The sequence below is a fragment of the Haliotis cracherodii genome, unplaced genomic scaffold (assembly GCF_022045235.1).
Source record: "Haliotis cracherodii isolate W230 unplaced genomic scaffold, xgHalCrac1.p SCAF_3, whole genome shotgun sequence".
Lineage (NCBI taxonomy): Eukaryota > Metazoa > Mollusca > Gastropoda > Lepetellida > Haliotidae > Haliotis > Haliotis cracherodii.
In genome coordinates, this window is record NW_027266286.1 from 1,880,564 (window position 1) to 1,908,522 (window position 27,959).

Here is a 27,959-nt window from a genome sequence, read left to right on the forward strand (position 1 = left end):
GGTAACTGTGCTTCATATAAAGTAGTGTAAATGTTATGTAATGAAACAACTATGGTGGAAGATGCACATAAACAGACATGCAAGGGTTGTCTCCCCTGTGCTGTAACATATTCTCAACGTTGCTTTATACCTACAGCTTGTACTCCTTCGACCGTGTTACACATGAACTAAGAAAACTAAAATAACTAAGAGTAACTAAGTAATTAAGAATAGCTAAAGAGTAGCTAAGAGTAACTGACTTGGGTTCAACGCCGTTATTAACAGTATTCAAGTTATATCACAGCGTATCAGCTTAATGTGGGGGAATAACCACAAGTGATGCAGGTCTCAGACAGTTACCACTTTGGTGAAGCATTGACACAGGGACATGGTGCTGACAAACCTAGAAACATAAAAGGGGTAATCCGGATTCGAAACGCTAAGGATAACTAATGGTGATCACCAAGGAATAAGATAAAATAAATAATTGTCAAAGACTACTTGATAGCGAATATATCTGGCCAGAAAATATAAAAATATGCAATAACAATACACAACTACTAAAGCTAAATTACACAAGAGTTAAAGAAGTGGGTACCAACGTGGCTGGAGCAAAATATATTACAACTACATGTATGACGCAAGTAAGAAAATATTTACACTCAAGGCCTAATATATTGAAAGTATAGCAGAGAGAACAATGTACATGTCCTACATGACTGATATCAAATCATTAACACAGCTTATCATTAGCTTTCAATGCTGTGTTAATACAGCAAACTATCTATGACAAATATCAAACAAGTCAAAGATGAAAAATTACATCATATAGATATGAGTAATATATAATTAATCAGAATTTATCAAACTTCAAATGTCTCTAGAATTCAGTTTATGTAGACAAACTGTCACAGTATGCGATACAGCATACGACACATGGTCTTGACTGAACATCAAGCCATTACACAAGTAACTCCCAAATACCGTAGAGCACATGATGACTGGACGAACTGACAGACCCGGACCCTCCAAGAATGAATAGGTGCACAACCCACGTAGTGGCTCACATAAGCATCCTTCTGCAAGATCCTCACTGGGGGCTCCATTTTGTAGCAGTTTAGTGAATGTCTTTTTAGAGCGAACAAACACATACTACGGGGTTGAGGTCTTTATTGCGATGCGTTGAGTGTGATCAAGGATCTATATACCATACACCCTGAAACACATAATTACACAATAAATACTAAGTAAAACATTATCATTAATGGCAGATACATAGCATAGGCTTATTACAAGTAAGTATTTACATATATTAGTCATCCATTAAACACAAGATAGACTGAACCTTAAACGATTATACTAGAACATATACAGTAATATACATGATCCACAATACTGACATTCAAGGGAGATAACTCCTTGACTTTCATTTGACTATAATATATACACAATATATATACATAATATAAATGCATAACGCTTACACATTCTGCATAACATATACAATACTTTAAGACAGAAATTAATGATATGAGCTTACATTAAATGTGGTCATCACAATTAGATTACATTGTAAGTCTTAGACAAATATAAATAACACAATGCATACCCTGTGAGTGATACAAGGGTGTGGATCCAACTGCCACACGTATGGCAACACCATAGATTATCTGAATAAACAATACATAGACTAAAACACTATTTAACATTAAATATATTGAACAAAGTAATACACACGTTTCATTGATAAAGTATGGGTGTTTAGCTTATCTTATGCAGATTTAAATATTTAGACATAATCAACATTTATGTTAGATTACAAACATTTAGTTGACTTCATATAACACTTTAAACATACTGTATTATTTAAATACAACATAGGATAGAGATTATAACCATTTAACTCACCTGATTTAATATTGTCTCTTTACACTTTGCTGGTCTGAGCAGTTCTGTCAGTTTATGTGCTGAGAGAGTATGCAGTTTAATCAAAGCATGCAGTTTAACAATAGGTGTTAGCTTGGCCAATCAGCAAAAGAAGCTTCTGTCCATGGGGCAGTTAGTAGGTAAGACAGGTCAGATACACTTTGTTATAGCTGACTGAAACGGACAACTAGTTATATATGATAAATATACGTAAAAACCTAAAATGAAATTAAAACAAATATATACAAAAACTACATCGGCCACACATGGTTACATGTGTTGTGTGGACACATAGACATGGAATACAATACACACACTGTGAAATTGTGTGAACACTCCCTTCAGTATGACGCAAGCACTATGTTATACTTTCTATTGTTGTTGTTGTTGCATTATGTGTTTAAGAGGTCGCCTTCTGCCTAAGCAATTTCGGCTGACCTGTTCCTCTTTGGGACTCCTGTGTGTGAGTAGGGTACACATACATGTATCTATTGTGAGTTTGGTATTCACATAATTTCTGTTTTTGTATTGATATGATTTCTATTTTCCTATATTGATATGATTTCATTTTTATCCTTGGCTGTTCTGTTTATATACGTTCGAGTAGCTGTCCATCTCTCAGAAATATAGTTAGTTTGGCCTTCGCTTTTGCATCTCTTGGCTTTAGGAGATCTATGACGGATAGTGGATCTAACTGCAATTAATGTTTACACCTAGCCCGGGCTGGGGCGTGGTCTTGACATTCTAGTAACACGTGAGCAATGGTTTCAGCCTGATTGCAAGATGAACAAACCTTTTTTTTTTCCTTTTTTTTTTGCAAACCTTGTCATAGTGCTTTTTGTGACCGAGTCTGAGGCGTGAGATAGCAATTTCAATTTTCCTTTCATTTGAGTATGAGTTTGGCTTTTCTTGGACCTTGGGTTGAATTTTGTGTAGCCATCTGCCGATCTTACATACTTTCTATATGTACGTCTAAATATGTATATGAGACTAAAGGTGTTTCGATGCTTGTTCTGACATTTGACATGCTGTGAGATGCACGTTTTGTTCACACAGCTGAACACACGCTCTCTACTGCAGGCAAGTGACTGAAAATAAAGCCGCGTCAAGTTAACGCATACATTCCTACACTCGTAGCTCAAACATCCGGGCAACCACAGACAACACTTGGCTGTGCCATTGAAAACTCGGTGATAGGAATTTAATGCCTCAGGTTCTATTTCCGTGCACCAATGACGTAAGTGTGACTACGGACTGTTATACCCAGAATATAAATGTGAACATCACGCCAGGAGCAGTTCTCAACTTAGCGCTGTCCAATCCGCTAGCAGCATAGCTCTACACTGAACACAGAGTATGTTTATCTGTTTATCTGCTGACCTACTGACTGTAAAAACTTGATCATACATATTGATTTTGTTCCGTCTGAAGAAATGTTCAGACTAATTCATTTAGTTCACATATTGGTTGTATATTGAATTTGACCTACAACATATACACGTACTGTGCTATAACAGGTCCTCCGCACCGTGCTTCTTTTATTGCAGGGAGAGGGAATAGGTACGGTTGACAGCATAAAACACAATGCTGGATGTTACAAATTGTTACATATATTGGTGTAGAGAGACACTATTGAACATATCGCCATACAATATACATTGTTAGCCTGTACAACATCATAACACGCTTTCGTGAGGTGAGGTGAAATGGGGTTTAACGTCGCTTCCAAGATTATTGCACTTATATAGCGACGTGCATGTACGCGTGTGTGTGTGTGTGTGTGTGTGTGTGTGTGTGTGTGTGTGTGTGTGTGTGTGTGTGTGTGTGTGTTGTGTGTGTGTGTGTGTTTGTGTGTGTGTGTGTGTGTATGTGTGTGTGTGTGTGTGTGCATGCGTGCGTGCGTGCGCTTGTACTGGTCCGGACTGATGCCGGGTTATAGTGCTAGCACACTGAGATACCATGCCGCAGTTTAACATGAATACCCCATTCAGACACAGTATACTGACTCCGAGCCGACCAGTCCTTGTTTTAGCCCCTTTATGCCGAGCGCCAGACGGGGTTGCAACAAGTACCATCTTTTAACGTCTTTTGGTATGACGCGGCCGGGATTCGAATCCCGGACCTTCCGCTCTCCGGCCGGACGCTCTTCCACTAGACCACGGAGGCGGTTCATAACACGATTTGAATACCATAGGCTAAATATTGCATAGATAGACATATGAGATAAACCTGCTGCGTTTTCAGTTACAAGGTTTCGATACCGGTAAATAGCGTTTGAAGCCGAGATAATGGTCAATTTGTAAGAGGGTAATACATAAATTATTACACTCTTTTTCTGTAGATCCTGTGTTTATTATTGTGTGTTTCAAACGAAACGCAATACATGTGTATACAAATCTAAAAAAACACAATTTAGTAATTTGTTTTTTAAGTTACATAAACTTTGCACATTATCTAAATTCCTAGTTTAAAAAATCATGTCGCTCGAGAATACAGTCAGCTAGTGTTGTAATGAAATCAGAATGACACAAGCTCTATATTATATACTTTCTATATATTCGTCTAAATACATACAATATGCGACATTATTTGTCCTGTCATATGACGTGCTCTCTACTACATGCAAATGGCTAAATATAAAGCCGCTTCAAGTAAACACATACATTCTTACACACGTAGCCCCAACATCCCGGCGACCACAACCACCAGTGCGTTTGGATGTCTTTATGATATCTTCGCCTCTGAAATAGTCAGTGCAAACTCTTTCAAATTATGTACAGAGGCTTTGAGTTACTTTGACGCAGTGACCTTCAGACAACGCTGGAGTCCAGGGCGGAGTGGGTGAGAAACTGTAAATGTTTATTTCACAAATGGCTCATGAGAAGAAAAAATATCATTAAAACACACAGTTCAGGGTCGGGGGCCGTTTTGAAATACACACGTATAGAAGTTACAACTGCAAACTGGAGTAGCTACTCCAAACACAAACGATTTTAGATTCAGGTGGTTAATCTTCCCGAGGAGTGAAACTGTCTTGAATTTGTGTTCACGAGACATTACTACTGTTAGTTTTCACATATAAACACTACAATATTATTGCTGCTACTACTACTACTACTAATACTACTACTACTACTACTATTAGTTCTACAACTACTGCTACTTCCACTTTTACTACTACAGCTACTGCTACTACTACTACCACTAACTCTCCACAATTGCTACTGCTACTACTACTGCTACTGCTACTACTACTACCACTAACACTCTACAATTGCTACTACTATTAGTTTTACAACTACTATTACTACCACGTATACTACTACTAATACTACTACTAATACTTCTACCACTACTTATAGCATTCGTGTTTGTTTCATGCTGATGTAGAAGACATTTCAGACATGTATGTATCATTGAGTATCATTTTTGAGTTGGCATTTTATGCTGTTGGAATGACTTTACACAAATCGCTGCGTCAATGGACCCTCGGAAATCTGGGGTAGAACAGATCTTCAGCAACCCATTCTGTGCGTAAATGGGCGACTGCGCTTGTCGTAAGAGGCGACTACCGGGATCGGGTGGTCAAGCTCTCTGACTTGGTTGATGCATGTCATCGTATACCAATTGCGTGGATCGATGCGCATGATGTCAATCTGGATTGTCTGGTCAAGACTCGATTATTTACAGACCGCCGTCATATAGCTGGAATATTGCTGAGTGCAGCGTTAAACAACTTACAAACAAAGAGAAATTTGAGGAATTCACAACAATCACTATAACGAGGTATGCCTATCTTGCAATCAACCTGAATCCAGTTACTGGAATGTCAAACCCGGGCTTGGTTAAAACAAGAATTGCAGTTAGATCCGCTATATGATGTAGATCTCCTATAGTCAAGAGATGCAATAGCGAGGCAGAACTATATCAATTTATGAGGGACAGACAGCTACTCGAACATACATAACAGAGCAGCCAAAGATAAAAATGAAATCACATCATGTACGAAAACAGAAATCATATCAACACAAAAAGAGAAAGTGTATGAGTACTAAAACTTGCAATAGATATGTGTACCCTACGCACACACATGAGTCCCATTCGACATTTACAACACACTAAAAACTGTCAAACAAGTTTGGGTACAGCTTTTGTTCAGGCAAGTTATTTAGTTCAATAATTTTGTATTAAAATCCTTTTCAATTTGTTTTCACCATTTTCCCTATTCCATTTCATGCATGTTTATGTTGCTACATCTTATTGCTCATGTTCCCAAGTATTATAAAACACTTTAATGTCTCTCCTTCCTAATCTAACGTTAAAACATTTCAGGTCATTACAATCATCTAATACACAAGAGATGATACCAAGACATATTTTATTCGGTTTTATGGTCTATGCTGTCTTAAAATTGATTTTATTTGTCTTTAAATCATATGTCTAGTACATATTTTCACAAACAGGGCCGTTATCTGATATAAGGAATGTTACATCCAGTTTAATTCCCAGCTGACGTACTTATCCTTTTTATCAAATAGGAGGACTGTATACGACATACGTTAATCTGTTAACGAACGTTTTACAATTAATATTTTGAATAAGCCGTTAATACGCCAGTTGTGACAGGGTTGATGGCATGGTAGCTGTAGCAGACAGATTTACAGTCGTTGTTACGTGCGTCACTAGGTTATTAGTACGGCATTGCCCTTGTTGATTGTAACTATACTTTGAGGATTTCTGTGGCCAGTGGCGGACGTAATTCAAACTCCTTCCACACTGACACCGCATCAAATATATTTGTGTACCGATTACATTACTCTTACGGACAGGGTGGGGTGGTAGTTCACTGTGTGAATTGGGCGGCTCCTTTGATATCGCATCACAACAGACTTTTAATGAATGACCCATTATACGATGATACACATCAGGATCGCGGAGAAAATACAAGATTCGTTCTCGTTGAATATAAATCAAGCCACCAATTCATCCCTCATAAACGTTTTGTGTCTTTGTTCTTAATATATTCACATATCAACGAAAATATGTAATACATGCATCCACAAAAAATAAGTATACATACAGGCTAGGTATTCCCCCACAGCGACACCTGCATAACTGTTTATTCACGCGTGGTGTGGCAGATGGTAATTGCCCGAGAGCAGGTATTGTAGAATCACCTGTAAATAAGGCCGACACTGTAATTAGATACAACATACTAATGAGAATATGCGAATTATCATAAGAAGGCTGGTGTTTTTCTGAACTGTTACCATTTTCCATACCAAAAGTGGCAATGCATTTAAAAGTTGCTTTCGTGTTACAATATTCACTCAAGTTTTCCTCCATCGCCTTCAAACATAATTCCCACTGGTCAGTGCGACACCGCATATAATTAAATAATTATTTCGAGATTTCGTTAGAATGTGCTATTCAGCCAGACGTTATGCTATGAAAGACGAATCGGCTTTTTTTCATTAAAATACGCGCACGCTACCTGTATATTGCATACCTAGTGTTACTCAATTGCCCAGTGTGATGTAACAACGAGACATACATGTAAGTGGGAAATGAAAAAGAAACTAACTGAACTTTAATGTTGTGGAAAATAACGCCAAAGAATTGGAGTACACGCGCACGAATTCGTATGATAAACTATCAAAACATTTTGAGAGGTAAGGCCGGATTCATTAAAGATCGTTACAATATGTAAACAAGGTGAAATTTGCAAAACTTCTATAAAGGAAACATCCAACCAAAGGACCTTTTTAAATAGTAATGTAATATAATATAAAGTATATTTCACATGATACAATATACTTTGCACACAATTAGTTAATGCTTTATTGGGACTGACGAAAACATGGGCGAAATATTTTGATAACGCCACAAATAAGTTAAATTAAGTTAAAATGAGTTGAATCATTTGTCATGCTTGTAGATGTTCTCGCCCATGGGCCAAACTTTCTCGTCCAGGGCGAAATATTTCAATAACGCTATAAAATCGTTGAATTAAGTTAAAATGAGTTAAGTTTTGTGTCATGATACTTGAAAGAAATACATTTATGTATTTGCGAAAAATAACCATGAGTTTTGAGTAAAGGAACATATTCTCTCCCATGGGCCACGCTCAAGCCGGAAGTCATAAATCGATCGTGTAATATCGGAAACAGCCGAAATGTATGTTTGAGAGCATTAGTCGGCGATTTTGTGTGCCTAAAGGAGACAACAAATATGGAATTAACCAACACGTTTTATGTTTCTGCATAGTGTTACGTGTCGATTCCCAAATGTCAACCCCGACGTCTGTACTTAAAATAACGTTGTGTGAAACCAACAAACAACCAACAAGTCGTATACTGATGATAGGGATGCCCAGGTTCCACAATAAAAATAGCTCACCAGCGGTCGCGATCGACCCACTCGTCTATCGGCTGTGTCAACACATGACTCTGAATGATTTAACCACTATATCATGTGTCGGTGTACTCTCGTCAGACACAAAAAAGTTATATACGACCTTACTATATAAAAAACAAACAAACATTACAAATAATCACTTCGGTGGCAAGATGTTTTGTATGAACTTAAATCTAAACTTGTCAAAGCCTTGTGGCTGATGACTTTATCAGTATGGTATGCGGGGAAAGCATCACCACTGAGACCCTTGTTTGCATAAGCTGCTGTCACAAAATGGCCATATATGATTGCAAGATGTGTTTGAATCGTTTGAAACTGCAGAAGAGTGCATGGGTTATATTTGAATCACTGCGTTTTGTAACCGGTTTGAACTGACCCTACTACAGGCTATATAAAGATCCAGATCTTGAGTCTGTGTCATTTCCTTTTGACATTTCTTAGCGATTGAAGACCGAGATTGAAGTCTCTCAATAGCACTTCGTTTGAATCATTTTGGAAAACACAACGTTCTAACATATCAAGGTAAAATTATTTTTTTATAAGTATTGTTAGTAACATTGTAGAATTCTTCTTTTTTCATAATTTTATGTTAAGTCATAAGGCAGTTATAAATAACTTGATGAATCTCGTTGGGTCAAGGCAGAGAACACTATATTGTTTAACCATTCAGTCGCTTTTTGACTGTTGTGTACTACATTAACTACTTGAAAGTAAGATAATAATAAGGTATGTTTTTTAAATAGTATCTACGATCATACAAATTATTTTGTAGGCGTACAAGATAAAGTTATTCTCTCACATACAGTTTTTAAAAAAAAAATCTTTCTTATTGCATAGAATGACAAGCAAGAAAGTATTTCTCAACACAGGCCAAGTATATATACACAGTTGCTATGTAACGTGCTTATCAATCCCAGGCCAGGAATAAAAACACAGTTTTTTAATAACGTGCTTATCAATCCCAGGCCAGGAATAAAAACACATTTACTAGGTAACGTGCTTATCAATCCCAGGCAATGATTACTAGCATATACACAGTTGCTATATAGAGTGCTTATCTATCCCAGACCAGGAATAGCACGGGGAGCAGGAGGGGGTGTGCTCTCTGTGCTTTCTTTGTCAGGGAGGAATTGCCAGCGGTCAATTAATATTCTAACCCGGAATCCCACCTGTAGACCAGCATAGGTTAATGGAGCTCAATTCTAACCCGGAAACCCCTCCTGTAGACCAGCATAGGTTAATGGGGACCACTTCTAACCCGGAATCCTAACCTGTAGACAAGCATTGGTTATTGGGGACTAATTCTAACCCAGAAACCCCACCTGTAAACCAGCATAGGCTATTGGGGACCAGTTATAACCCGGACTCCCCACTTGTAGACCAGCATAGGCTACTGGGGAACAGTTCTAACCCAGAATCCCCACCTGTAGACCAGCATAGGCTACTGGGGACCAATTCTAACCTGGAATTCCTACCTGTAGACCAGCATAGGTTACTGGGGACCAATTCTAACCTGGAGTCCCCACCTGGAGACCAGCATAGGTTACTGGGGACCAATTCTAACCTGAAATCCCCACCTGCAGACCAGCATAGGTTACTGGGGGCCAATTCTAACCCGGAATCCCCACCTGTGGACTAGCATATAGGTTACTGGTGACAAGTTCCAACCTGGAATCCCCACCTGGAGACCAGCTTAGATTACTGGGGACCAATTCCTTCCCTGAATCCCCACCTGTAGCCCAGCATAGGTTACTGAGGACAAGTTCTAACCTGGAATCCCCATCTGTAGATCAGCTTAGCATATGTTACTGGGGGCCAATTCTAACCCGGAATCCCCACCTGTAGACCAGTAGAGGCTACCAGGGACCACTTCTAACCCGGAATCCCTATCTGTAGACCAGCATAGGTTACTTGGGACCAGTTCTAAGCCGGAATCCCCACAATTCTAACCCGGAATCTCCACCTGCAGACCAGGCTTGGTCACTCGGGGCCAATTCTTACCCGGAATCCCCACCTGTAGACCAGCATAGGTTACTAGGGACCACTTATAACCCGGAATCCCCACCTGTAGACCAGCATAGGTTACTGGGGACAAATTCTAACCCAGAATCCCCACCTGCAGACCAGCCTTGGTCACTGGGGGCCAATTCTTACCCGGAATCCCCACCTGTAGACCAGCATAGGTTACTAGGGACCACTTCCAGCCTGGAATCCCCACCTGTAGACCAGCATAGGTTACTGGGGACAAATCCTAACCCAGAATCCCCACCTGCAGACCAGCCTTGGTCACTGGGGGCCAATTCTTACCCGGAATCCCCACCTGTAGACCAGCATAGGTTACTAGGGACCACTTCCAACCTGGAATCCCCACCTGTGGACATGCATAGGTTACAGGGAACCAATTCGAACCTGGAATCCCCACATGTAGACCGGCAGAGGCTACCAGGGACCACTTCTAACCTGGAATCCCTATCTGTAGACCAGCATAGGTTACTGGGGACCAGTTCTAAGCCGGAATCCCCACAATTCTAACCCAGAATCTCCACCTGCAGACCAGGCTTGGTCACTGGGGGCCAATTTTCAGCCGGAATCCCCACAATTCTAACCAGGAATCCCCACCTGTAGACCAGCATAGGTTACTGGGGACCAATTCTAACCCGGAATCCCCACCTGTAGACCAGCATAGGCTACTGGGGACCAACTCTTAACCAGACTCCCCACTTGCAGACCACCATAGGTTACAGGGGATCAGTTCTAACCCGGAATCCCCACCTGTGGACCAGCATAGGTTACCAGGGACCACTTCTAACCTGGATTCCACACCTGTAGACCAGTATTAGTTACTGGGGACCAGTTTTAAGACGAAATCCCAACCTGTAGACCAGCATAATTTTTAATTTCTTGGGACAAATTCTAACCTGGAATCCCCACCTGCAGACCAGCATAGGTTACTGGGGATCAATTCTAACCCAGACTCCCCACCTGCAGACCAGCATATGTCACTGGTGGCCACTCCTAACACGGAATCCCAACCTGTAGACCAGCATAGGTTACTAGGGACCAATTCTAACCCGGAATCCCCACCTGTAGACCAGCATAGGCTACAAGGGACCAATTCTAACCCGGAATCCCCATCTGTAGACCAGCATAGGTTACTGGGGACCAATTCTAACCCGGAATCCAAACCTGCAGACCAGCATAGGTTAATGGGGACCACTTCTAACCCGGAATCCCCACCTGTAGACAAGCATTGGTTACTGGGGACCAATTCTAACCCAGAATCCCCACCTGTAGACCAGCATAGGTTACTGGGGACCAGTTCTAACCCATAATCCCCACCTGTAGACCAGCATATGTTACTGGGGACAAGTTCTAACCCGGAATCCCCACCTGTGGACCAGTATTGGTTACTGGGGACCAATTCTAACCCGGAATCCCAACCTGTAGACCAGCATAAGCTACTGGGGATAAATTCTAATCCGGAATCCCAACCTGCAGACCAGCCTTGGTCACTGGGGGCCAATTCTAACCTGGAATACCCACCAGTAGACCAGCATAGGTTACGGGGGTCCAATTCTAACCTGGAATCCCCACCTGCAGACCAGCATATGCACGACAGTCATCATGTGGCGGACACGCGAGATACTGACTTGTGATGCCATTTTCCCAGAGATATTCCCAATATTTCCCAATATATTCCAATATACTTCAACAAAAGTCGTACATTTTCTAAAACATTTCAGATGGGTCACAGATCGACTTAGGACAACAAACACACGTGGTAGCCGGACAACTAGTTGAGGAGAAGGTGAGATGTGGTACTTTTGTGTACTTTAGTGTTACTGTTTCATGTGACGCAGGGCAAATGCCTTATGAAGAAAGTGACTTCTTGTTCCATTAATTAGATAGAGACAAGGGTGGTCAAGGTCGCTGGGGAGAAATTGTTTCCCATATTCACCCCGATTATGTTTCTATGTTTGTCAGCACCAGAGCCTGCTGACGGGTTTCATCAAAGTTGTAAATTTCTTATTAGCCCTGCATCACTTCGTGCTTTCTTCTCACATCAAGCTGACACGATGGGGTGTGTCTGGAAACCTTCACCCTCAATAAAACAACCGGATATGATCTTGGTATCATGCCATGAGTTTAAGTGGGGGTGTTGTTCTTTACGCTGTCGTCACTAGTTCTCAGTTGCCCATCAATGCAATATTCATCACTATATCGGCAGATCCTCGAGACTGATTATTCAAGCACAACTCACCCTTCAATCTGCATCCATGACATGATGACAACATCGCTATAGAAAAGTGGGGAAAAGTTAGTAATTTGTAATTAAGTAATTCAATAGCAATGTAAACCATAGTGACATCTCACCTTCTTTGTGTCAAATCCAAACTGCCAACAGTCAACCAAAGTTGATTTTACAGTAATATCGTGTTCTTCCAGCGTGGTTACATAGGTGATTATGTTTACAGTGTCTGAACGTCTGAATACTTGACCACACAGTAGAGACAATACTCAATGGCATCAACTATCAAACGTTGTCTTCGTCTTGTAGGATTTATTTACTGAGTCGTTTAATGTTGCTGGGTAGAGAGACACAACGAAAGGTAAAATATTTGAAGCTGACGCCCGCGACTGTGTGGCCGATGTCAGCAGAGGACTATCACTACAGGACAGCTGACTCTCAGCTTTACAAGTGTATGCTGTACGACCCCGAAAACAAGTGGGTGGACATTCAGTCATCTCTGTTTGTTGTTTAACACCGCGCTGATCATTCTAGTTATTGTGGATGGCGGATTGTGCCGGTGGAGCAGAACATGACGATTGACACAAAGTTCAGTGGAGGACGACAGACTGAAACACCTGAGCATGAAGGTTGTGAAACATTCATCATGTGTATGTTCCTTTCATGTGAAATGTGGCCGATTTTGTATCAAGAGATGAGTGTATGAGTGAGTAAACTAAGGTTACGAGTGCTACCGACGGAGCAGGATACGCCCACCTTTAGAGAACACCTGGTGTCCTCACTGTTTGTTAGCATGTTTTCATGTGGTCGATTCGTTCGATTCTTGCATTTGATATTATTTTATGATTGTTGAAAGGGTGTTGACAGTTTCATTATCGTTGACTTGGACAATATTTCAGTTGCATGGTCAAAGGGAGATAACTCGAAGTAAGTTTCATACAGCCTACAGTTCATATACACATCATGTGTGGCTAATGTGTATTGTGTTTTGTTTTCTTTACTGAAGAAATAACACCAAAAATATCTTTGGTGTGCATAATTCACATGTGTTAATGCACTGAAGGGGGGTGGGTGTGGGGTGGGTGGGTGTGGTGTGTGTGTGTGTGTGGAGAGGGGGGGGGGGGGGGGCGGCGGGGAGGGTGCGTTGGCCACATCAACGTGAAAAACATTACTCCTGGAAACCTATGCCTTTGCGCTGATGCCCAACCAAAGAACACATGTACATCTCCAAGATCTGAAACTATGCCACCTACCTAGCATGGGGGTAAGACAAAACCTCACTTGAAAAATTATATAGGCGCCAAACAGTCATTTGCGCTACATTGGCGATATTACGTAGATTTACACACCGGTTTTAACCCTTTGTCCTCATAACGCTTTTACAGGGCTTTTGATAAACAAGCTGTATCAGCAGCGTCTTCGCATTGATCCAATTGTTTGACGCATGAATCCATGTCATCGTACATTGAGGGTTGCTGGAAGATTGATGATCACCACCTTCGTGAAACAAGACGGACGAAACATTTAACAAGGTGCAGTGATGTATATAAACAAACACTTTTCCTAGAGCGTTTCTCTACCTTGGGATATTATTGCTTCAATGTACAAGCCAATTAAACAATTTTTAAAACAATGGGGAAACAATCCCATCAATGTCAGCCTGCCTAGATATGATATTCATATTATAATGGTTGCGAGATATTCGTTCATTATACACTGAAGGGCTCTTTTTACAGTATTCATAAATCAGGGCAGTGCATTTCATTTTTAAATTTTCTATCACGTTAGTACAAGTACACTTTGTTTTAATTATGGTATCCTTACACCTACAACACGCACGCACGCACGCACACACGCACACCACCCCCTGCTGCTCCCAGATACTGTATTTTATTGGTCCACTCAAGTGTTGGAGCGAATTAGGGGTATTGTTACCTGTATTTGATATATGTGTGCACATACCCGCACTGCTACCCTTGTCCCACTGGCATAGCATTACATCAAGAATTACAGGTACATACACGCCATTACACAATGACGTCAGCGGATGTATTGCGAGTATATATAAATATCACAGTCAAAGAGGAAGTATTATTTTAGTGAATACAACTTTGAGAAGAGAGAGAGGGCGGCCATTTAGTTGCAAATAATGACAGCAGTGTGAAACATATTTCAGCATACAACAGTTTATCATCGCCAGTAGGTAAGATCATTGTGTTATTTTGACTATGTGGATTTGTGACATATGCAGAGGAATGGACGAAGTGACTAATGCACTCGTTATTCACGTATAGGTTCCGAGAAAACAATGTGCCTGTATAAGATGTGTAAACCATATCATTGGATCCATCTTAGTGTGTCTCTCATATCTAACGTAATTTCTTTTGCTTCAAGATCACTTTGTATTTGACGTCGTGAAAAAGCAATTAAAATTGTGTAATGTCGATAACTTAGAACGTATGGGGACATGTTTTCAATCATAAATTACATTTTATAAATAAAACAATATACCTTTTACACATGATCCTGAGACATGATACTAATTTTATCATTTGACTAGTGTTGCAGATTTCCTATTTTCGTTTTGCCACACTGAAGCCGGAAGTCATAAATCGATCGTGTAATATCGGAAACATCCGAAATGTATGTTTGAAAGCATGAGTCGGTGATTTTGCGTGCCTAAAGGAGACAAAAAAACAAGGAATTAACCAACACGTTTTGTCTTTCTACATAGTGTTACGTGTCGATTCCCAAATGTCTACCCCGAAATCTGTAGTAAAATAACCTAGTGTGAAACCAACAAACAACCAACTAGTCGTATACTGATGATAGGGAAAGGGGCGTTCTGACCCAGGTGCTCAGGTTCAACGCTTAAAATAGCTCGCCAGCGTTCGCTGTTATATCAGCCTTGTCAAAGCCTTGTGGCTGGTGACTTTATTTATGCGTGTATAGCCTTTACGCTTCACCACTGAGACCTTTGTTTGCATAAGCTGCAATCACAAAATGGGTCTGTGGCTATATATGATTGCAAGATGTGTTTGAATCGTTTGAAACTTTCCTTTTGACAATAACATTTTCTTAACGGTGGACGACCGAGATTGAAGTCTCTCAATAGCTCTTCGTTTGATTCGTTTTGGCAAACATTCTAACATATAAAGGTAAAAAAATGTTTTTAATCTGTATTGTTGGTAACATTGTAGAATTCTTTTTTTTTCATAATTCTTTGTTAAGTAATGAGACAGATATAAATAATTTGATGAATCTCGTTTGGTCAAGGCAGATACCACTATATTGTTTAACCATTCAGTCGCGTTTTGACTGTTGTCTACTTCATTAACTAATTTGATATAAAATTAAAATTATCATTACACCACTTGAAAGTAAGAAAATAATAACATATGTTTTTTATATAGTATCTACGATCATAAAAATTATTTTGTCAGCGTACAAGATAAAGCTATTCTCTCACATACTGTTTTAAAAAAAAATTAAACATCTTCTTACATAAAATGACAAGCAAGAAAGTATTTCTCAACACAGGCCAGGTATATATACACAGTTGCTATATAACGTGCTTATCAATCCCAGGCCAGGAATATAAACACATTTGCCATATAACGTGCTTATCAATCCCAGGCCAGGAATATATAGCTGGAGCAGGAGAAGGTGCTCTCTGTGTCTTGGAAGAGCAGGAGGGGTTCTGTCTGTGCCTGAGAGGAGCAGGAAGGGGTGTCTTTTTGTCTAGGAGGAGAAGGAGGGGGTGCTCTCTGTGTCTAGGAGTAGCTGGAGGTGGTGTTATCTTTGTCTAGGAGGAGCAGGAGGGGTTCTCTCTGTGTCTGGGAGGAGCTGGAGGGAGTGTTCTCTGTGTCTAAAAGGAGCAGGAGGGGTGCTCTCTGTGTGCGGGAGGAGCAGGAGGTGGTGCTCTCTGTGTCTAGAAGGAGCAGGAGGGGTTCTCTCTTTGTCTAGGAGGAGCTGGAGGGAGTATTCTCTGTGTCTAGGAGGAGCAGGAGGTGGTGCTCTACGTGTCAAGGAAGAGCAGAAGGTGGTGCTATCTTTGTCTAGGAGGAGCAGGGGGTTATCTCTGTCTCTGGGAGGAGAAGGAGTGGGAGCTCTCTGTGTCAAGAAGGAGCAGTAGGTGCTGCTCTCTGTGTCTAGGAACGGCTGGAGGGGATGCTCTCTGTGTCTAGGAGGAGCAGGAGGTGGTGCTCTCTGTGTCTAGGAACAGCTGGAGGGGATGCTCTCTGTGTCTAGGAGGAACAGGAGGTGGTGCTCTCTGTGTCTAGGAGGAACTGGAGGTGGTGTTATCTTTGTCTAGGAGGAGCAGGAGTGGTTCTCCCTATGTCTTGTAGGAGCAGGAGGGAGTGTTCTCTGTGTCTAAAAGGAGCAAGAGGGGTGCTCTCTGTGTGCGGGAGGAGCAGGGGGTTGTGCTCTCTGTGTCTAGAAGGAGCAGGAGGGGTTCTCACTGTATCTCGGAGGAGCTGGAGGGAGTGTTCTCTGTGACTAGAAGGAGCAGGAGGTGTTCTCTCTGTGTCTAGGAGGAGCTGGAGTGAGTATTCTCTGTGTCTAGGAGGAGCAGGAGGGGGTGCTCTACGTGTCAAGGAGGAGCAGAAGGTGGTACTATCTTTGTGTAGGATGAGCAGGGGAGTCTCTCTGTCTCTAAGAGGAGAAGTAGGGGTTCTCTCTGTGTTTAGGAGGAGCAGGAGGGGGTGCTCTCTGTGTCTTGGAGGAGCAGGAGGTGGTGCTATCTTTGTCTAGGGGGAGCAGGAGGGTATCTCTGTCTCTGGGAGGAGAAGGAGGGGTTCTCTCTGTGTCTAGGAGGAGCAGGAGGGGGTGCTCTCTGTGTCTTGGAGGAGCAGGAGGTGGTGCTATCTTTGTCTAGGGGGAGCAGGAGGGTATCTCTGTCTCTGGGAGGAGAAGGAGGGGTTCTCTCTGTGTCTAGGAGGAGCAGGAAGGGGTGCTCTCTGTGTCTTGGAGGAGCAGGAGGTGGTGCTATCTTTGTCTAGGGGGAGCAGGAGGGTATCTATGTCTCTGGGAGGAGAAGGAGGGGTTCTCTCTGTGTCTAGGAGGAGCAGGAGGGTGTGCTCTCTGTTTGCGTGAGGAGCAGGAGGTGGTGCTCTCTGTGTGTAGAAGGAGGAGGAGGGGTTCTCTCTGTGTCTGGGAGGAGGTGGAGGGAGTGTTCTCTGTGTCTAGGAGGAGCAGAAGGGGGTGCTCTCTTTGTCTAGGAACATCATGAGGGGGTGCTCTCTGTGTCTAGGAGGAGCAGGGGGGACTGCTCTCTGTGTCTAGGAGGAGCAGGAGGTGGTTCTCTCTGTGTCTGAGAGGAGCTGTAGGGAGTGTTATCTGTGTCTAGAAGGAGCAGGAGGGGTTCTCTATGTGTCTGGGAGGAGCTGGAGGGAGTGTTGTCTGTGTCTAGGAGGAGCAGAAGGGGGTGCTCTCTTTGTCTAGGAACAGCAGGAGGGTGTGCTCCTTGTCTGGGAGAAGCAGGAGGGAGTGCTCTCTGTGTCTAGTAACAGCAGGAGGTGGTGTTCTCTGTGTCTAGGAACATCATGAGGGGGTGCTCTCTGTGTCTAGGAGGAGCAGGGGGGGGGGGGGGGGGGGGGCTGCTCTTGTTGTCTAGGAGGAGCAGGTGGGGTGCTCTCTGTGTCTTGGAGGAGCAGGAGGTGGTGCTTTCTTTGTCTAGGGGGAGCAGGAGGGTATATCTGTCTCTGGGAGGAGAAGGAGGGGTTCTCTCTGTGTCTAGGAGGAGCAGGAGGGTGCGCTCTCTTTTTGCGTGAAGAGCAGGAGGCGGTGCACTCTGTGTATAGAAGGAGTAGGAGGGGTTCTCTCTGTGTCTGGGAGGAGGTGGAGGGAGTGTTCTCTGTGTCTAGGAGGAGCAGAAGGGGGTGCTCTCTTTGTCTAGGAACATCATGAGGGGGTGCTCTCTGTGTCTAGGAGGAGCCGGGGGGACTGCTCTCTGTGTCTAGGAGGAGCAGGAGGTGGTTCTCTCTGTGTCTGCGAGGAGCTGTAGGGAGTGTTCTCTGTGTTTAGAAGGAGCAGGAGGTGGTTCTCTCTGTGTCTGGGAGAAGCTGTAGGGAGTGTTCTCTGTGTCTAGAAGGAGCAGGAGGGGTTCTCTGTGTGTCTGGCAGGAGCTTGGGGGAGTGTTCTCTGTGTCTAGGAGGAGCAGAAGGGGGTGCTTTCCTCGTCTAGGAACAGCAGGAGGGTGTGCTCCTTGTCTGGGAGAAGCAGGAGGGAGTGCTCTCTGTGTCTAGTAACAGCAGGAGGTGGTGCTGTCTGTGTCTAGGAACATCATGAGGGGGTGCTCTCTGTGTCTAGGAGGAGCGGGGGGGTGGGGTGGGGGCTGGTCTCTGTGTCTATGAAGAGCAGGAGGGGGTGCTCTCTGTGTCTTGGAGGAGAAGGAGGTGGTGCTATGTTTGTCTAGGGGGAGCAGGAGGGTATCTCTGTCTCTGGGAGGAGGCGAAGGGGTTCTCTCTGTGTCTAGGAGAAGCAGGAGGGTGCGCTCTCTGTTTGCGTGAGGAGCAGGAGGTGGTGCTCTCTGTGTGTAGAAGGAGTAGGAGGGGTTCTCTATGTGTCTGGGAGGAGCTGTAGGGAGTGTTCTCTGTGTCTAGAAGGAGCAGGAGGGGTTCTCTATGTGTCTGGGAGGAGCTGGAGGGAGTGTTGTCTGTGTCTAGGAGGAGCAGAAGGGGGTGCTCTCTTTGTCTAGGAACAGCAGGAGGGTGTGCTCCTTGTCTGGGAGAAGCAGGAGGGAGTGCTCTTTGTGTCTAGGAACATCATGAGGGGGTGCTCTCTGTGTAGGAGGAGCAGGGGGGGATGCTCTCTGTGTTTAGGAGGAGCAGGAGGGGGTTCTCTCTGTGTCTGGGAGGAGCTGTAGGGAGTGTTCTCTGTGTCTAGAAGGAGCAGGAGGTGTTGCTCTCAGTGTCAAGGATGAGCAGGAGGTGGTGCTATCTTTGTCTAGGAGGAACAGGGGGGTCTCTCTGTCTCTGGGAGGATAAGGTGGGGGTCTCTCTGTGTCTAGGAGGACCAGAAGTGGGTGCACTTCTGTGTCTAGGAGGAGAAGGAGGTGATGCTATCTGTGTCTAGGAGGAGAAGAAGGGGATGCTCTCTATGTCTAGGAGGAGACGAAGGGGGTGCTCTCTGTGTCTAGGAGGAGTAGAAGGTAATGCTCTCTGTGTCTGGGACGAGCAGGAGGGGGTGTTCTCTGTGTCTAGGAGGAGACAAAATGGTGCTCTGTGTGTCTAGGAAGAGCAGGAGGGGGTGCTCTCTGTGTCCGGCAGGAGCAGGAGGTGGTGCTCTCTGTGTCTAAAAGGAGCAGGAGGTGGTGCTCTCTGTGTCTAGAAGGAGCAGGAGGTGGTGCTATGTTTGTCTAGAAACAGCAGGAGGGTGTGCTCCTTGTGTCTGGGATGAGCAGGAGGGAGTGCTCTCCGTGTCTAGGAACAGCAGCTGGTGGTGCTCTCTAGATCTGTGTCTAGGAACATCATGAGGGGATGCTCTCTGTGTCTAGGATGAGCAGGGGGGACTGCTCTCTGTGTCTAGGAGGAGAAGACGGAGGTGCTATCTATGTCTAGCAGGAGACGAAAGGGGTATCTCTGTGTGTATGAGGAGTAGAAGGGGGTGCTCTTTGTGTCTGGGAGGAGTAGGAGGGGGTGCTCTCTGTGTCTAGCAGGAGCAGGAGGGTGCGCTCTCCTTTTGAGAGAGGAGCAGGAGGCGGTGCTCTCTGTGTGTAGAAGGAGGTGGAGGGAGTGTTCTCTGTGTCTAGGAGGAGCAGAAGGGGGTGCTCTCTTTGTCTAGGAACATCATGAGGGCGTGCTCTCTGTGTCTAGGAGGAGCAGGGGGGACTGCTCTCTGTGTCTAGGAGGAGCAGGAGGTGGTTCTCTCTGTGTCAAGATAGAGCAGGAGGTGCTGCTCTCTGTGTCTAGGAACGGCTGGAGGGGATGCTCTCTGTGTATGGGAGGAGAAGTAGGGGATACTCTCTATGTCTAGGAGGAGACGAAGGGGGTGCTCTCTGTGTCTAGGAGGAGTAGGATGGGTGCTCTCTGTGTCTAGGAGGAGCAGAAGGGGTGCTCTCTTTTTCTAGGAACAGCAGGAGGGTGTGCTCCTTGTCTGGGGGGAGCAGGAGGGAGTGCTCTCTGTGTCTAGGAACATCAGGAGGTGGTGCTCTCTGGTATATGACCATCAGGAGGGGATGCTCTCTGTGTCTAGGAGGAGGAGGGGGGACTGCTCTCTGTGTCTAGGAGGAGCAGGAGGGGGTTCTCTCTGTGTCTGGGAGAAGCTGGAGGGAGTGTTCTCTGTGTCTAGAAGGAACAGGACGGGTGCTTTCTGTGTGCGGGAGGAGGAGTAGGTGGTGCTCTCTGTGTCTAGGAGGAGAAGAAGGGCATGCTCTCTATGTCTAGGAGTAGACGAAGGGGGTGCTCTCTGTTTCTAGGAGGAGCAGGAGTGGGTTCTCTCTGTGTCTTGGAGGAGCTGGAGGGAGTGTTCTCTGCTTCTAGAAGGAGCAGGAGGGGTTCTCTCTGTGTCTGGGAGGAGCTGGAGGGAGTGTTCTCTCTGTCTTGGAGGAGCAGGAGGTGGTGCTTTCTTTGTCTAGGAGGAGCCCTGGGGGTGGGGGGGGGGTATCTCTGTCTGTGGGAGGAGAATGAGGGGTTTCTCTGTGTCTAGGAGAAGCAGGAGGTGGTGTTATCTTTGTCTAGGAGGAACAGTGGGGTCTCTGTCTCTGGGAGGAGCAGGAGGTGGTTCTCTCTGTGTCAAGATAGAGCAGGAGGTGCTGCTCTCTGTGTCTAGGAACGGCTGGAGGGGATGCTCTCTGTGTATGGGAGGAGAAGTAGGGGATACTCTCTATGTCTAGGAGGAGACGAAGGGGGTGCTCTCTGTGTCTAGGAGGAGTAGGATGGGTGCTCTCTGTGTCTAGGAGGTGCAGGAGGGTTTGCTGTCTGTGTCTAGGAGGAGCAGAAGGGGTGCTCTCTTTTTCTAGGAACAGCAGGAGGGTGTGCTCCTTGTCTGGGGGGAGCAGGAGGGAGTGCTCTCTGTGTCTAGGAACATCAGGAGGTGGTGCTCTCTGGTATATGACCATCAGGAGGGGATGCTCTCTGTGTCTAGGAGGAGGAGGGGGGACTGCTCTCTGTGTCTAGGAGGAGCAGGAGGGGGTTCTCTCTGTGTCTGGGAGAAGCTGGAGGGAGTGTTCTCTGTGTCTAGAAGGAACAGGACGGGTGCTTTCTGTGTGCGGGAGGAGGAGTAGGTGGTGCTCTCTGTGTCTAGGAGGAGAAGAAGGGGATGCTCTCTATGTCTAGGAGTAGACGAAGGGGGTGCTGTCTGTTTCTAGGAGGAGCAGGAGTGGGTTCTCTCTGTGTCTTGGAGGAGCTGGAGGGAGTGTTCTCTGCTTCTAGAAGGAGCAGGAGGGGTTCTCTCTGTGTCTGGGAGGAGAAGAAAGGGATGCTCTCTATGTCTAGGAGTAGACGAAGGGGGTGCTCTCTGTTTCTAGGAGGAGCAGGAGTGGGTTCTCTCTGTGTCTTGGAGGAGCTGGAGGGAGTGTTCTCTGCTTCTAGAAGGAGCAGGAGGGGTTCTCTCTGTGTCTGGGAGGAGCTGGAGGGAGTGTTCTCTCTGTCTTGGAGGAGCAGGAGGTGGTGCTTTCTTTGTCTAGGAGGAGCGCTGGGGGTGGGGGGGGGGGGGGGTATCTCTGTCTGTGGGAGGAGAATGAGGGGTGTCTAGGAGAAGCAGGAGGTGGTGTTATCTTTGTCTAGGAGGAACAGTGGGGTCTCTGTCTCTGGGAGGAGAAGGAGGGGTTCTCTCTGTGTCTAGGAGGAGCAGAAGTTGGAGCTCTCTGTGTCTAGGAGGAGCAAGAGGTGTTGCTCTCTGTGTCTAGGAGGAGCAGGAGGTGGTGCTCTCTGTGTCTAGGAGGAGAAGACGGAGATGCTATCTTTGTCTAGAGGGGACGAAAGGGGGCTCTCTGTGTCTAGGAGGAGTAGAAGGGGGTGCTCTTTGTGTCTGGGAGGAGTAGGAGGGGGTTCTCTCTGTGTCTCGGAGGAGTAGGAGGGGGTGCTCTATGTTTAGGATAAGCAGGATGGGTTGCTATCTTTATCTAGGAGGAGCAGGAGGGGGTGCTCTCTGTGTCTAAGAGGAGCAGGAGGAGGTGCTCTATGTGTCTACAAACAGCAGGAGGGGATGCTCGCTGTGTCTAGGAGGAGCAGGCGGGGGTGCTCTCTGTGTCTAGGAGGAGAAGAAGGGGATGCTATCTATGTCGAGGAGGAGACGAAGGGGGTGCTCTCTGTGTCTAGGAGGAGTAGAAGGGGGTTCTCTCTGTGTCTAGGAGGAGTAGAAGGGGGTTCTCTCTGTGTCTGGGAGGAGTAGGAGGGGGTGCTCTATGTTTAGGATAAGCAGGATGGGTTGCTATCTTTATCTAGGAGGAGCAGGAGGGGATGCTCTCTGTGTCTAAGAGGAGCAGGAGGAGGTGCTCTATGTGTCTACAAACAGCAGGAGGGGATGCTCGCTGTGTCTAGGAGGAGGAGGCGGCTTGTTCTCTGTGTCTGGGAAGAGCAGGAGGGGTTCTCTCTGTGTCTGGGAGGAGCTGGAGGGGTTCTCTTTTGTCTTGGAGGAGCTGGAGGGAGTGTTTTCTGTGTCTTGGAGGAGCAGGAAGTGGTGCTCTCCGTGTCAAGGGGGAGGAGGAGATGGTGCTCTGTGTGTCTACAAGCAGCAGGAGGGGCCGCTCGCTGTGTATGGGAGGAGCAGGAGATGGTGCTCTCTGTGTCTAAAAGGAGCAGGGGGTGGTGTTCTCTGTGTCTAGAAGGAGCAGAAGGGGGTGCTCTTTGTGTCTAGGAGGAACAGTAGGTGGTGCTCTCTGTGTCAAGGAGGAGCAGGAGGGTTTCTCCCTGTGTCTTGGAGGAGCAGGAGGGGGTGCTCTCTGTGTCTAGGAATGGCTGGAGAGGATGCTCTCTGTGTCTGGGAGGAACAGGAGGTGGTGCTCTGTGTGTCTAGAAGGAGCTGGGGGTGGTGTTATCTTTGTCAAGGAGGAGTAGAAGGGGGTTCTCTCTGTGTCTGGGAGGAGTAGGAGGGGGTGCTCTATGTTTAGGATAAGCAGGATGGGTTGCTATCTTTATCTAGGAGGAGCAGGAGGGGGTGCTCTCTGTGTCTAAGAGGAGCAGGAGGAGGTGCTCTATGTGTCTACAAACAGCAGGAGGGGATGCTCGCTGTGTCTAGGAGGAGCAGGCGGCTTGTTCTCTGTGTCTGGGAAGAGCAGGAGGGGTTCTCCCTGTGTCTTGGAGGAGCAGGAGGGGGTGCTCTCTGTGTCTAGGAACGGCTGGAGAGGATGCTCTGTGTGTCTAGAAGGAGCTGGGGGTGGTGTTATCTTTGTCAAGGAGGAGCAGGAGGGATTCTCCCTGTGTCTCTGAGGAGCAGGTGGGGTGCTCTCTGTGTCTGGGAGGAGCAGGAGGTGCTCTCTGTGTCTAGGATGTGCAGGAGGGGGTGCTCTCTGTGTCTAGGAGGTGCAGGAGGTGGTGTTATCTTTGTCTAGGAGGAACAGGGGGGTCTCTCTGTCTCTGGGAGGAGAAGGAGGGGTTGCTCTCTGTGTGTAGGAGGAGCAGAAGGGGTACACTCTTTGTCTAGGAACAGCAGGAGGGTGTGCTCCCTGTGTCTGGGAGGAGCAGGAGGGGGTGCTCTCTGTGTCTGGGAACATGAGGAGGGGACTCTCTGTGTGTAGGAGGAGCAGGAGGGGTTCTGTCTGTGTCTATGAGTAGATGGAGGTGGTGTTATCTGTGTCTAGGAGGAGCAGGAGGGGTGCTCTTTGTGTCTAGGAGGAGCAGGAGGGTACTCTTTGTGTCTAGGAGGAGCAGGAGGTGGTGCTATCTGTGTCTCGGAGGAGAAGAAGGGGATGCTCTCTATGTCTAGGAGGAGACAAAGGGGGTACTCTCTGAGTCTAGGAGGAGTACAAGGGCTGCTCTCTGTGTCTGGGAGGAGTAGGAGGTGGTGCTCTATGTGTCTCGGATGAGAAGAAGGGGATGCTCTCTATGTCTAGGAGGAGACGAAGGGGGTGCTCTCTGTGTCTGGGAGGAGTACAAGGGCTGCTCTTTGTGTCTGGGAGGAGTAGGAGGGGGTGCTCTTTGTGTCTAGGAGGAGCAGGAGCGTGTGCTCTCTGTGTCTGGGACGAGCAGTAGGGGGTGTTCTCTGTGTCTAGGAGGAGACGAAAGGGTGCTCTGTGTGTCCATGAGGAGAAGGAGGGGGTGCTCTCTGTGTCTAGGAGGAGCAGGAGGTGGTGCTCTCTGTGTCCGGGAGGAGCAGGAGGTGGTGCTGTCTGTGTCTAAAAGGAGTAGGAGGTGGTGCTCTCTGTGTCTACCAGGAGCAGGAGGTGGTGCTATCTTTGTCTGGGAGGAGCAGGAGGGCTCTCTCTGTCTCTGGGAGGAGAAGGAGGGGTTCTCTGTGTCTAGGAGGAGCAGGAGGGGTTCTCTCTGTGTCTGGGAGAAGCTGGAGGGAGTGTTCTCTGTGTCTAGAAGGAACAGGACGGGTGCTTTCTGTGTGCGGGAGGAGGAGGAGGTGGTGCTCTCTGTGTCTAGGAGGAGAGGAAGGGGATGCTCTCTATGTCTAGGAGGAGACGAAGGGGGTGCTCTCTGTGTGTGGGAGGAGGCGAAGGGGGTGCTCTCTGTTTCTAGGAGGAGCAGGAGTGGGTTCTCTCTGTGTGTTGGAGTAGCTGGAGGGAGTGTTCTCTGCTTCTAAAAGGGGCTGGAGGGGTTCTCTCTGTGTCTGGGAGGAGCAGGAGGGTGCGCTCTCCTTTTGAGAGAGGAGCAGGAGGCGGTGCTCTCTGTGTGTAGAAGGAGTAGGAGGGGTTCTCTCTGTGTCTGGGAGGAGGTGGAGGGAGTGTTCTCTGTGTCTAGGAGGAGCAGAAGGGGGTGCTCTCTGTGTCTAGGAACATCATGAGGGGGTGCTCTCTGTGTCTAGGAGGAGCAGGGGGGGATTGCTCTCTGTGTCTAGGAGGAGCAGGAGATGGTTCTCTCTGTGTCTAGGAGGAGAGGAAGGGGATGCTCTCTATGTCTAGGAGGAGACGAAGGGGGTGCTCTCTGTGTGTGGGAGGAGGCGAAGGGGGTGCTCTCTGTTTCTAGGAGGAGCAGGAGTGGGTTCTCTCTGTGTCTTGGAGTAGCTGGAGGGAGTGTTCTCTGCTTCTAAAAGGAGCTGAGGGGTTCTCTCTGTGTCTGGGAGGAGCAGGAGGGTGCGCTCTCCTTTTGAGAGAGGAGCAGGAGGCGGTGATTTCTGTGTGTAGAAGGAGTAGGAGGGGTTCTCTCTGTGTCTGGGAGGAGGTGGAGGGAGTGTTCTCTGTGTCTAGGAGGAGCAGAAGGGGGTGCTCTCTGTGTCTAGGAACATCATGAGGGGGTGCTCTCTGTGTCTAGGAGGAGCAGGGGGGGATTGCTCTCTGTGTCTAGGAGGAGCAGGAGATGGTTCTCCCTGTGTCTGGGAGGAGCTGTAGGGAGTGTTCTCTGTGTCTAGAAGGAGCAGGAGGTGGTTCTCTCTGTGTCTGGGGGTGCTTTCTTTGTCTAGGAACAGCAGGAGGGTGTGCTCCTTGTCTGGGAGAAGCAGGAGGGAGTGCTCTCTGTGTCTAGTAACAGCAGGAGGTGGTGCTGTCTGTGTCTAGGAACATCATCTCTGTCTGTGGGAGGAGAAGGCGGGGTTTTTCTGTGTCTAGGTGGAACAGGAGTGGGAGCTCTCTGTGTCAAGAAGGAGCAGGAGGTGCTGCTCCCTGTGTCTAGGAACGGCTGGAGGGGATGCTCTCTTTTGTCTGGGAGGAGCAGGAGGTGGTGTTCTCTTTGTCTAGGAGGAGCAGGAGGGGTTCTCCCTGTATCTTGGATAGCAGGAGGGGGTGTTCTCTGTGTCTACGAGGAGCTGGAGGGGTTCTCCCTGTGTCTACGGGTGCATGAGGGGTTGCTCTCTGTGTTTAGGAGGACCAGAAGGGGGTGCCCTGTTAGTCTAAGAACAGCAGGAGGGTGTGCTCATTGTGTCTGGGGTGAGCAGGAGGGGTTGTTTTCTTTGTCTAGGAACAGCAGGAGGGTGTGCTCTCTGTGTCTAGGAGGAGCAGAAGGGTGCTCAGTGTGTCTAGGAGGAGCAGAAGGGGTTGCTCTCCGTGTGTAGGAGGAGCAGAAGGGGGTGCTCTCTTTGTCTAAGAACAGCAGGAGGGTGTGCTCTTTGTGTCTGGGAGGAGCAGGAGGGGTTGCTCTCTTTGTCTAGGAACAGCAGGAGGGGGTTCACTCTGTGTCTAGGAACAGCAGGAGGGTGTGCTCCTTGTGTCTGGGAGGAGCAGGAGGGGTTGCTTTCTGCGTCTAGGAACAGGAGGAGGGGTCTCTCTGTGTCTAGGAGGAGCAGGACGGGGTGCTGTTTGTGTGTAGGGGCATCATGATGGGGTGCTCTCTGTGTCTGGGAGGATCAGGAGGGGGTGTTCTCTGTGTGCAGGAGGAGCAGGACGGTTGCTTTCTGTGTGAGGGAGGAGCAGGAGAGGTTCCCTCTGTGTCTGGGAGGAGAAGGAGGGGTGCTCTCTGTGTCTAGGAACAGCAGGAGGGTGTGCTCCGTGTGTCTGGGAGGAGCAGAAGGGGTTGCTCTCTGTGTCTATGAGCATCATGTGGGGGTGCTGTGTTTGTCTAGGAGGAGCAGGAGGGGTGCTCTGTGTTTCTAGGAGCAGCAGGAGGTGGTGCTCTCTTTGTCTAGGAGGAGCAGGAGGGGTTCTCCCTGAATCTTGGATAGCAGGAGGGGGTGCTCTCTGTGTCTACGAGGAGCTGGAGGGGTTCTCCCTGTGTCTAGGGGTGCATGAGGGGTTGCTCTCTGTGTTTAGGAGGACCAGAAGGGGGTGCCCTGTTAGTCTAGGAACAGCAGGAGGGTGTGCTCCTTGTGTCTGGGAGGAGCAGGAGGGAGTGCTCTCTGTGTCTAGGAACAGCAGGAGGGTGTGCTCTCTGTGTCTAGGAGGAGCAGAAGGGTGCTCAGTGTGTCTAGGAGGTGCAGAAGGGGTTGCTCTCCGTGTGTAGGAGGAGCAGAAGGGGGTGCTCTATTTGTCTAAGAACAGCAGGAGGGTGTGCTCTTTGTGTCTGGGAGGAGCAGGAAGGGTTGCTCTCTTTGTCTAGGAACAGCAGGAGGGGGTTCACTCTGTGTCTAGGAACAGCAGGAGGGTGTGCTCCTTGTGTCTGGGAGGAGCAGGAGGGGTTGCTTTCTGCGTCTAGGAACAGGAGGAGGGGTCTCTCTGTGTCTAGGAGGAGCAGGACGGGGTGCTGTTTGTGTGTAGGAGCATCATGATGGGGTGCTCTCTGTGTCTGGGAGGAGCAGGAGGGGGTGTTCTCTGTGTGCAGGAGGAGCAGGACGGGTGCTTTCTGTGTGAGGGAGGAGCAGGAGAGGTTCCCTCTGTGTCTGGGAGGAGAAGGAGGGGTGCTCTCTGTGTCTA

General features: G+C 46.9%; 3 protein-coding genes and 1 long non-coding RNA gene across 4 annotated transcripts in view; 1 reads left to right on the forward strand and 3 right to left on the reverse strand.

Moving 5' to 3' along the window:
• Positions 1 to 761: 761 nt before the first annotated feature.
• Positions 762 to 1,960, reverse strand: LOC139474862 (uncharacterized). Its single transcript, XR_011654001.1, has 3 exons — positions 1,888 to 1,960; positions 1,589 to 1,649; positions 762 to 1,195 (listed from the first exon to the last, which is right to left on the reverse strand). It is a non-coding gene; the product is annotated as an uncharacterized lncRNA (long non-coding RNA).
• A 10,125-nt stretch (positions 1,961 to 12,085) lies between these two features.
• Positions 12,086 to 27,959, forward strand: part of LOC139474120 (uncharacterized) — a 36,986-nt gene continuing 21,112 nt past the window's right edge. The window contains exon 1 of the mRNA XM_071256994.1: positions 12,086 to 12,130. The gene's annotated coding sequence lies outside the window, so the exon portion shown is untranslated. The remainder of the gene's footprint in view (positions 12,131 to 27,959) is intronic.
• LOC139474110 (uncharacterized) lies at positions 18,531 to 20,741 on the reverse strand. The gene is made up of 4 exons (XM_071256979.1): positions 20,647 to 20,741; positions 20,142 to 20,352; positions 18,824 to 19,172; positions 18,531 to 18,721 (listed from the first exon to the last, which is right to left on the reverse strand). The coding sequence occupies exons 1-4, from the start codon at positions 20,739 to 20,741 to the stop codon at positions 18,531 to 18,533; spliced, it is 846 nt and encodes a 281-aa protein (XP_071113080.1).
• On the reverse strand, positions 21,814 to 24,227 carry LOC139474114 (uncharacterized). The gene is made up of 4 exons (XM_071256986.1): positions 24,114 to 24,227; positions 23,725 to 24,029; positions 23,024 to 23,153; positions 21,814 to 22,239 (listed from the first exon to the last, which is right to left on the reverse strand). Exons 1-4 carry the CDS (start codon positions 24,225 to 24,227, stop codon positions 21,814 to 21,816), a joined length of 975 nt encoding a protein of 324 aa, XP_071113087.1.

Coding starts and splice junctions, on each gene's coding strand:
- LOC139474110 (XM_071256979.1), bottom strand. CDS start 20,741: ATGGTCATATACCAGAGAGCACCACCTCCTGATGTTCCTAGACACAGA. Junction 20,353..20,646: donor AAGGAGCACACCCTCCTGCT/GTTCCTAGAAAA, acceptor TGATGTTCCTAG/ACAAAGAGAGCACCCCCTTC. Junction 19,173..20,141: donor CACACAGAGATACCCCTTTC/GTCTCCTGCTAG, acceptor TGCTCCTTCTAG/ACACAGAGAACACTCCCTAC.
- LOC139474114 (XM_071256986.1), bottom strand. CDS start 24,227: ATGTTCCCAGACACAGAGAGCACCCCCTCCTGCTCCTCCCAGACACAG. Junction 23,154..23,724: donor AGCGAGCATCCCCTCCTGCT/GTTTGTAGACAC, acceptor CACTCCCTCCAG/CTCCTCCAAGACAAAAGAGA. Junction 22,240..23,023: donor AGCATCCCCTCCTGCTGTTT/GTAGACACATAG, acceptor CTCCTCCCACAG/ACAGAGATACCCCCCCCCCC.